The 10,799-nt window shown below is 36.4% G+C and overlaps 1 protein-coding gene across 1 annotated transcript; it reads left to right on the plus strand.

Annotated features, from left to right (window-relative positions):
* Positions 1 to 323: 323 nt before the first annotated feature.
* On the plus strand, positions 324 to 10,749 carry LOC137410129 (nuclear protein localization protein 4 homolog). Its single transcript, XM_068095713.1, has 8 exons — positions 324 to 414; positions 2,025 to 2,204; positions 3,315 to 3,476; positions 4,938 to 5,102; positions 6,541 to 6,663; positions 8,618 to 8,783; positions 10,035 to 10,274; positions 10,427 to 10,749. The coding sequence occupies exons 2-8, from the start codon at positions 2,070 to 2,072 to the stop codon at positions 10,588 to 10,590; spliced, it is 1,155 nt and encodes a 384-aa protein (XP_067951814.1). The 5' UTR covers positions 324 to 414; positions 2,025 to 2,069; the 3' UTR covers positions 10,591 to 10,749.
* The last annotated feature ends 50 nt before the right edge of the window (positions 10,750 to 10,799 follow it).

The following is a 10,799-nucleotide window of genomic DNA, read 5'->3' on the forward strand; positions in this document are numbered from 1 at the left end:
TTCCATTATTTTACACAAATATTTTTGTAAAATAATAACGCATTTCTTTGTTGGATTATACTAATGCTTTGGGTTAAATGTGTTTTTTATGTTCAGTTTTACTAATGAATATATTATCCGATCTGCAAAATAAAAAAACAAATATGGAGTTTTGCTTGTATAATGATATTAATTATTTGACGAGCCTGTTAGTGCGCGGTTTTCATGACTTATTTTTTATAATTTGTTGTTGGCTTAGACTTATATTGTTTTTACAAATTGTAATCATCAGTGTTATTTTTTTGCCAATTCAGAGGAAAGTTTGTTAATCTGGAGAACCTGAGTTGTAAAATAAAAGAGTGCAAAGAGCACGCTCCTTGGCCAGCAGGAATTTGTACCAAGTGTCAGCCAAATGCAGTTACACTTAACAGGCAGGTGAGTGACTGTATAGTCATTCCACATGCTCTCTGTTGTCAAGCTCCGTAGACCGATGCAATATCTCTCATTCATAGACGACATATTCTATGGTAACAACAGGCTGTTAGTGGCTGCTGTTAATCGATCTCAGCTGCTATAGGTTCATGGGTATTACTGACTTGTATGGCTAGGTTTACGTTTCATTTCTGTTTATTGTCATGATGTAAACAATCATCTCACAGGTTAAGCGTGTTAGTACGCTATGACTTTATGACTAGTGAGAAGAATAACTGTAGTCTATTTATAAATACATATGATTAGTTAGTTGGGGTGGTATTCACTCACTACCGGTGTCACGACTTGTCTTTGTTTGTTGTTTGGTATTCGTAGATATGTTCAAGGAAGCCAGATCTTTCTCTAGTATTCACATTACATGTATTTTCCTAAAATATTGCTTTTTACCTAGTTCTAGTTAAGTCGCTGGTTTAGATTTAAATTTTTTTATTTTATACTGTATATTTAACTATGGAAAAAGAGTTGGAATATAAACTCTACTCACGCCAATGTGTATTGAATTCAACTGGTAGCTGCAGTAAACTATAGCTCTCGATCGTGTGTTTATGTGGATTAATATGAAGGAGTGATAGATTGTGTGTTCATCTGTCTTCTCTGGACTGATTTATAGTAAATACACAATGTATGTCCTTTATATATGCCTCAAGTCTCTTATTCTAAGATAAGACAACTACTAGATACTGTAGATGGTTCGTTTCAGTGTGAAGTCAATTGATAAATTATTACATTAATAGATTATTTGTTGGTTACTGTTTGGAGATGAACCCTCATTGCTTGGTAGGCGTCTATATATGCATTTTGTTGGTTAGCATGTGCTTGTAGTTTAGTCCTTTTGGTTGGTGGGTTTCCATGGTTGATTCCAGGGCTGGTGGGTTCCCATGGTTGATTCCAGGGTTGGTGGGTTCCCATGGTTGATTCCAGGGTTGGTGGGGTTCCATGGTTGATTCCAGGGTTGGTGGGTTCCCATGGTTGATTCCAGGGCTGGTGGGTTCCCATGGTTGATTCCAGGGTTGGTGGGTTCCCATGGTTGATTCCAGGGTTGGTGGGTTCCCATGGTTCATTCCAGGGCTGGTGGGTTCCCATGGTTGATTCCAGGGTTGGTGGGTTCCCATGGTTCATTCCAGGGCTGGTGGGCTCCCATGGTTGATTCCAGAGTTGGTTAGTACGTCTTTAATAGTCCTCTGATTCACAACATTAATTACAAGACATTAATTGGTTTGTGATTGTAGAGGACTGATTTGTAGAGATAGCATTAACACCGCAATATAACCAAGTTGTTTTTTCAAAACTTCAAAGCATATTTTTATTACAAAAGGAAACTTCCAATTGTAAAAAATAAAGATACTCACTAAATCAAATACTAACACTAATCCAAAAATACTAGAGAAAGTATAGAAGTGAAATAGTATCAAAGCTTTATTAAATATGGAAATCGTGTATCAATTCTTACAATGACGTTTGATGGTTATCGTCTTGTTGCGGAAGAAATCTAGACATAGTAGGCTATTATTATCTATCATTATGATCTATAATGTGAAGAGAATACATTGCAGAAATACCGACACGTCGATTATATTACAATTGAGAATGGAAATATCATGGACAAGTTTCTGAACTTCTGGCGAAGCAGTGGGCAGCAGCGTATGGGTTATCTTATAGGAAAGTATGAGGAACATAATGACATCCCTCTCGGTATAAGAGCTACCATTGTGGCTATATATGAGCCACCCCAGGTTAGACTCAACTGCTATAGCTTATCATTTCATTGTATACTTGAGTTAATTAACAGGTAAGAGAGTACGCTCGATCTTGCTAACTAGGACAGTGGAATCGACAGGTACAAAAGTGAGTCAGTAGGTACAAAAAAGTGTCAGTAGGTGCTGAAGTGTGTTAGTAGGTATAAAAGTGTGTTCGTAGGTATAAATGTGTGTTAGCAGGTACAAAAGTGTGTCAATAAGTATAAAAGTATGTCAGTAGGTATAAAAGTATGTCAGTAGGTATAAAAGTACAGTCAAACATGGATAACTCGCCCTCGGATAGCTCGAACACATGGTTAACTCGAACGGTTTCTTCGGTCTGTTCCCACTTAATGATAAATTGCTTTACATAACTCGACCTCAACTCTGTTAACTCGAAAGGTTTTTTGCCCAACACCTACCGAGAGGGTTGTTATCGCTTTAAAAAATCACTTTATCCCAACCCATAGAGGAAAACCTCAACTTTTCGTAATTCATAGGCGTCGTTATTACTACCATCGGCAAAATATTTTTGTCAACGACTTTTCTAAAGGTTTGGTGAAATTTGATTTGACCAAACATCTACTTAGCGATGGCCCTTCGGAAGCGATAAAAAGTGAGGTAACTTCGCATAAACTTCAATAAAAGTCGGCAAAATTGATCTTAGTTAAAACGCTCAAAAGAAATAGATGTATTTTCTTCTGAGCATTTCAACAACGATCGAGTTTTGCCAATTTTAATCTAAAAACGTCCTGGCAATAATATCACCTCAAACAACAAACCAATCTCAAGTGATAGAAAAGTCTCTATACTTTTTGATAAAAAGTTTTAAACTTTTCATTAAAAGCATTTAATTTGAAACAAGCCATTTATGCTTTTGAATTATATTATAGTTTGTATATGTACATGTATCTACTAATAAATAAATATATACATGGACTTGACAGTGCTCTGATAACTTGAACGCTATGATAACTCGAACACTTTCGCTCGGTCCCGTGAAGTTCGAGTTATCCATGTTTGACTGTATGTCAGTCGGTATAAAAATGTGTTAGTATTTTGTTTTTCAGTCATTAAATATTTGACCTCATCTGTCTCACGTTGCAGACATGTACCAAAAACAGCATCGAGATGCATGAAGATCCAAATGGATGGCTTGTTGATGCACTCTTGGCAGCATTGGGTCTGCGCCGGGTAGGCTGGATATTGACTGATCTTTTAGCTGAAGACTTGACGAAAGGAACAGTGAAGCACAGCCGCGGCACCCTGGTAAGTTTTAGTGGCGCCATCTATTGATAGAAATTATATTCAGAAAGTGAGACACACGGGGTAGTGGAATTTAGAGTGCCCTGTCTATGCATTACCCAAGGGTTCTTTTTAGCAACTTACCATCAATCTCAACTCAGCGTGTGGCCCAGAAAATGTACACATATATACTGAAGTACTCCACTATTATATAATTCATTCATATTCACACAGAGAAGTACTGTACTCGCACTGGTTTATTAAATCAAGCTATATTAAATATATAGGGAGTTGTCTGCGAATCACCAGTGTGGAAATATGAAGTTGTTCCTCCTTTACTAATAAGTGATTAGTTAGATTTATTGTTTTATAAATTTGATTAGAATTTGATATAGCCAGTGTGAGCAGACAAGGCAGCTTGTAGCTAAGCCTGGTTTATTTTTACCCTCAGTTTTTACAGAATTGTCAGGTTGTTTATTCTGGCATTAGCTTTTAGTACATTTTGGACTTCTATCTTATTCGTGAGGACAAGTTTTTAGTGACTAATATATTTTCTATACCCGTTTAATGTTGTAGTGGAACATATGTTTTCACTTCGGTAAAAATGTCTTGTGATTTGTGATGATGACAATCCTCCTGGATTCCTTCTGTGGATACCGAGTTACCTTACAAAGAAATTTAAGATAACATGTTGAGAACATAACCGCTATATGGAAAACAGTCATGCTGAAGCAGTAATTATGCTGTTGAAGTAATTGTTGCCACTGGGAGTCGATTTGATAATTGCATAGATAGTCTCAAATAGGTTCCCATCATATCATTGCAGTAGTTATCGTGGTCCTCGACTACCGCTATGATGAATAGGTCAACATTTACTTCTTATAAGTGTTACGACTACTTCTTGACAGTGGTTTAAGTTGCTATATATGGGTGTCTACCGCATCCACTTACTACAGTCTAAAACTACAGGCTGTCTGATCAGTAAAAATTAGAAAATTAGAAATTAGAAATCAGTAGAAATTGGTAAACCTTTGTTTGTGTCAGAGGGGAGGCCCAGCTCTTGCTTCGAGTAATTAGATCTGGCCATTTAGCCTGAGTTTCATGTACATCACATTACTATTATATATGCATAGCTGCATCGTGTCATCGATAAGGAATTTATGATTTTCTTAGACACATTCATTAAAGCTGAATGCATGGATAATGACCACCCTAAGCTACCATATATTAAAAGTTTTTCACTACAATTATAAATGTGTTAATTTATGAACTACGCATGTTACTAGCACTAGTACCCTGGAAGTCTGAAATGCCGTGAGAGATCGTCATGTGTGCCGATAACAGTTTATTCCCCAGAGTGAGATATCTTAAAAGCCAGAGTTGTTTATGCCCAATTGCTAAATATCCAGTCACTCGCGGGTTTAGTTAAAAGAACAATAGTATCAGGAAAGGGCGGAGCTTGGTAAAGCATGACATCCTTTGTAGGACTCGTACTTCCTGAGTGCTGAGGAATGTATAACGGCAGCAGAATTTCAGAATAGGTACCCCAACCCGTGTCGCTGGTCCTCTGATGGAATTTATGGTTCAAAGTTTGTAACAGTGATAGTCACGGGCGATAAGGATAATCGAATACACTTTGAAGGCTATCAGGTAAGGAGCGTTTGAGATTCCTCGTGCCCTAATGTTGCAGTCAGTCATTTAGTTTGTTTAGCTTTGTTTAGGTTAGCTATAAGCTTTGATCCTGTTTATTTTAAAGCTGACCTCCTGGTAAGCGCTTCACAGAATACAAACGAATCAGAACGAGTTGGAATTTCTGACAATGCTGGAGTTTCATGAAGAACCTGCAAGTTGAATAAACCTTCAAACATGAAATTGATAGCTTTTTACGAGGTGTTGCGCTGTGCAATAATCTCTAACATACTCCTAAAATGCATTCCACTGGAATTCACTGTATACTTTCTAGTTACTACTTGTCTTTTAGTGAAATAACCTTGCAGTAGAAATAAGTGGTAAAACCTACTGGTTAGTTGATTCCTAGCTGTAGCGGTATGAAGTTTGGGGTGTAGTTTGTAATTTTGAGATGAAATTATAGCTTACACTGGAAAATCAAAGAGATTAGTTTATTTATGCATATCTCATTTGGGGTTCACAATCACTATGTTTCCATGACTCGCATGATATGTATGTGCGCAAGTTGAGTTACTTTGCAATCGAACGTTTCAATGAAACGCTCGATCAATCAATCCGCATTGAAACTGCTAAGTCGGCATAAAAATGACTGAAGGGTGAAAATGTTTATAATGGAATAGCCAGCGATATTTTATTGCGAATTATACGCAAGTGCCGTTTCCATTATTCGCAAGCATGATGGATTCGATAAAGTTTGCGAATCGCAAAACTTGCTTAGCTTGCGGATTTATGCTGTTTCCATGATGCGGCTATCTTGCGGATTGATTTAAATTTGTGTATCATGCGAGTCATGGAAACATAGTGATTGTGAACCCCAAATGAGATATGCATAAATAAACTAATCTCTTTGATTTTCCAGTGTAAGCTATAATTTCATCTCAAAATTACAAACTAAACCCCAAACTTCATACCGCTACAGCTAGGAATCAACTAACCAGTAGGTTTTACCACTTATTTCTACTGCAAGGTTATTTCACTAAAAGACAAGTAGTAACTAGAAAGTATACGGTGAATTCTAGTGGAATGCATTTTAAGAGTAAAATAGAGATTGCGACTGCTAGAAAGTATTTATGCCGTTTCCATGATGCGGTTAACTTGCGGATTGGCTCAATATTGCGCACCATGGAAACATAGTGTATCGCAACTGTAAAAATTGTCAAGCAGTGACACACTTGACATGCGGATTATTTTCTAATTTGTGAGTGCAGTATGAGGTGAGACTAGCAACTACTGAATTTTATCTATAGAACTTTCTTGTTAAAGATATTTTTTTAGTTTAGATGGGTGCTTGATCTCCTACATATATGGTATGTTCACCTTTTTTGTTGTTTCGTTTTTCGGGTATATCTTCTGTTGATTGGAAATATTTCATCGCTAATAACACAAAATTTATTTGCAGGTATCTGATCAATGTATGGGTTTAGTTAGGGACGGGTGTCTTATACCGACTTACGATGCCCCGGAATTAGGCTATGTAAAGGAATCAAGTAATGAGCAGTACGTGCCAGATGTATTCTACAAGGTATGTGCCTTTATTCTAAGGGCCTACTTGAAGTGAACATCGTCAGAAGCGAGTATAACGCAAAACATGTGAAGCTTCTATGATTTGAAAGATTTGGTAAAGTTTCACCGTGCTCTCATCAAACGCTTGTAAAATTTACAGAAAGACTTGTGCAATCTCAGCGGAATTCATCAATTTGTTGCCCATTGTATGTTTTTGTTGACAAATAGGCGGGTGGAGCAAGCAGTTAATCACTTCTTTTGTTGTCAGAAGTGTTGACATGGCACACTCAATAATAGAAAGTTTATCATTATCTCGTCTGATGAATGACTAGAATGGTTATAAAAAACCTAGCATGAGTATACATAGCTACGATATAACGGTTAATAAATTGAGTGCGGACCAGCTATCAGTCGTGAAAGCACGGTTCTAACAGTATTCGCACAAAGAGGAACAGCGCAGTCGTTTATTATGAAAGTTTAACTATGCACACAATTGCTGAATTTAAGGCGCTAGTTTGCTCTTCGCAACAAATTACAAACGTAATTAAATGAGCTACGCTGGGGACAATCTTTATTGCTACTTTGATATTAGGATTTCTTTTCATAAATAGTCTGCTAATAAAATAGGGAAAATTCCTTGATGATTTCTAAGTAAATCATTCAGTTGAGTCTGCAATCGCACATCAACATAAGACAATTCATTGCAAGCTTTGCTTAGTATGTTAAAATTCTGGGGTATTGGAGTAAATATTCTCATAACAACACACTGTTGTCAGTTTAATTTCTTTTACACTAAAAAATCTGGTAATTCGATAGAAAATACAACTAATTACGGTAATAAAACAGAAGCATTATATAAAACGGTAGCAAACTAAATTAAAACTATGATAATCCGTGTGTGTAGGATCATCTACGTGTAGATTTGGAGATAGAGCTGGTGAAAGTTACTTACTCTCTGTAACTTACTCTAACTTAGACCAAGGAGAGTCTAAACTAACTTGGCTTCTATAGTTTTTGTTATTGCTATATTTTTCACATTTCAATTTTATCAGCTTTTCTTCATTTTCACCATTGAAACTGCAATGTTTCTAAAAACATTAAACGTTGTATGTTAAATATACACCGGATGCAGAGTTGAATACTGGCTGAATTTCACATTGCGTGTCAGTGCATTCGTATGTTAAAGTGAAGGTAAATAGATGTTTTTTGGATATCATCTTACTGAAGCCAAAACAGTTCAAATGTTGTATTCTAACTTAGGGTGAGTCTTATCATGATCATTTTGTTCAGTTTCTTTTTTAGACATTGCATCTTTGTTGCTTAAACTTCTTTTCTAACATATACATTGTATAATAACAATTGAACTTGGTTTTAATTGCTTCTGAATTATTCTACCAGATTTTAAATGAGGTTTGTTATCGTTTAAAGAAACTGTTTACATGTGTTTTTTATAATGGTGAAATACGCTTTTACGTTATTGATATTGTCCTATTTGATTTTACTGATGGCAAACTTGATTGGTTTACTTCTTATATGTTAAGTTTGCTTCAACGTAAATTCTATTTAGAAGCAGTAACTTATCTGTTGTTCATTTTAATAAGCGATAAGGAATCATGATTGCTAGGGAATCAAATGTAGTATCAGAGGATGAATTCATTAACCCTCTGGCAAGCAAAAATTAATAAATTTAAATGCTGAGAAAAATGGAAGTTGCTTTCTCATGGTAAAAATGTGGGCAAACAACTTCCTTATTGAATACATAGGACTCTTTGGGTGAAGCCATGCTTCCTATCTCTGGTAGTGTGCTGCTAAATTGTGACTAGCAGATATGGTGCAGTTGATAATAAGATTTAGCTCATTCCTACATACTGACGGTCCGACAACTCTCTTGACACTCGATGCACTGTTTTATTGTTAAGAATTATATTCTCTTGATATTTTTTAGCAAATACTATTTGTTTACTTTTACTTAGAATAAAGACAAGTATGGAAATGAGATCACACGTTTAGCGAGACCGCTGCCTGTGGAGTACCTGCTAACTGACATGTCTGTTGGCTTTCCCATTGAACAGCTCTATACTTTCTCAGCACTAAAATCTCAAAAGAATCCCTTTCCTGCAGCAAATCGAGATCAAATTGGTAGGTTTCTTTTGTAAGTGTATTTTCACAACTATGCGTATGAAAAAGATAAGCTCAATGCCTACAAATAGGTTTAGGGTAAATATTGCATTATGTTTACAAGTCAGAAAAGACAAGGCAAACTTGGTGTGAAAAGTGAGGTTGAACATGGTCTGCCAAAGATGGAAGCATATCTAATCACACGAATATACATGTATCTGTAAGTCTATTTAGGCCAACTCCTATAAACATACGTAGATTCTGATGAATGTATATTTATGGCGTTCAACATAAGTTGTATCAATGGATACACTTTTATTAATTTGTGCGATAGAAATCCCAATGGTATACAGGCTAAAAAAGGTTGTAGGTGTTGATGGCCAATAGTAAAAATGTTCATATCTTTACCTATCAGCATGTTTTTGTTAGCTAAGCATTATTGGAAGCCCAGCATTCCTGTTTATTTAAACATAAATAGCAGTGAAATCAGATGTTGGGAAAAAGAAAAATATCAAACCCAGTCATGATATCACTGATTGTTGACACGTTCTTTCATTTTTGGCATAACAAGTGTTTCTGTATTTTTGGTATGTTTATTTGATATTGAGTTACATATTTTAGGTGTTGTAATAAGATGTGTACCTGTGACCTAACAAAAGGCCCCTTAAATGTTTTTGATGTATATTGAATAATTTTTTACATCATTTGATGTATTGGACTCGTTATGAGTCCAATACATCAAATGATGTCACAATTATTCAATCTCGAAGTCGTTTAAACGTAATAGCATTGTATTTGTCGTAAGTAGCTTGGTATTAATATGTTTATACGTTAGGATTAAAATACATGATTAACATTATGAGTCCCATTTGTCTCTTTTCTATTGATAATCAAGTGATTTTTAGGGTTGGATTGGAGTGTCAATATATCATTGTACTCTTCTTATTTCTATTCCATGTCATTCTCAACTTAGTTTACCAGCTTTTCAATAATGTGTGGTAAATCTTCTGCAGGTCATGTGAGTTGTGAATTTCTGCACTTTTAAGATTATTTAGCTGTATTACTCAGTATCCCCCAACATGCTAAATCACCTGCTTCATGCATTTGTAGTTGAGCTGTGTGTAATTTAGGGAATGTTTCAAACTGATGAAACTGAATACCAAAAACATGATTGTGTGAGGAGAAGAAGCATAGGAAACAAATGTGCATGACTGTTTTGGAACATGCACATCCGTTTCTGCAAACGCAATTACATTTCATTTGTCCTTGCAGGTGAATTCCAAACCTTAGCTACACTTGCCACCTATTTGCACCAATTTGATGAGTTGAGCTTTTTACAAGCGTTATCAGACTTTGACGTACTGTTATACCTCTCCAATTGCGATGTGTTGCCTCTAAGGGAACACATGGCACCCCTCCTTGAGGCTGTACGAACGCAAGACGCTGAGGCAGCTCAGCGATGGTCACAAGATGACCAGTGGTCTACTATGCAGCATCTTCTCCACGCTTCAGGTATGTCCTGCCTAGTTTCGTGTCTCTCAACATCGTGCTCGTCCGTATCTAGCTGTGATGTCTCAAGTTGATGACATGCTAGGTTGCTGCACAGATTGAAAGTTATATCACGCGCTTTCGCTCACTCATACTTCCTGTTTGTATTGATTTAGTTCCTTCATCCGACCAACCTGGAGCAGCTGCCGCCACAAGTAACTCCTTTGCTGGAGCCAATGCCTCTTCCCTAACACCAGTCGGATCCACTTGGCAATGTGCCCATTGCACATTCATCAACACCAATCCAACAGCGTGTGAAATGTGCTCTTTACCAAAGTAGCTGTCTTTTCACTCACTAGATCTCTTCCAACATTTACGCTGTCTATTACCACTTCTAGCGGATTTCTCAGCCTTTTGCTTGCAATAGATTTAGGTAGGTAAAGTCTATGAAAAACCATTGAGTGTAAAAAACCACACAATTATATTTGAAACACCTCGACATAATCCTTGCATGTATCGGATGAATAAAAATTAGCTCAACTATATGTG

This window comes from Watersipora subatra, unplaced genomic scaffold, assembly GCF_963576615.1.
Source record: "Watersipora subatra unplaced genomic scaffold, tzWatSuba1.1 SCAFFOLD_286, whole genome shotgun sequence".
NCBI lineage: Eukaryota > Metazoa > Bryozoa > Gymnolaemata > Cheilostomatida > Watersiporidae > Watersipora > Watersipora subatra.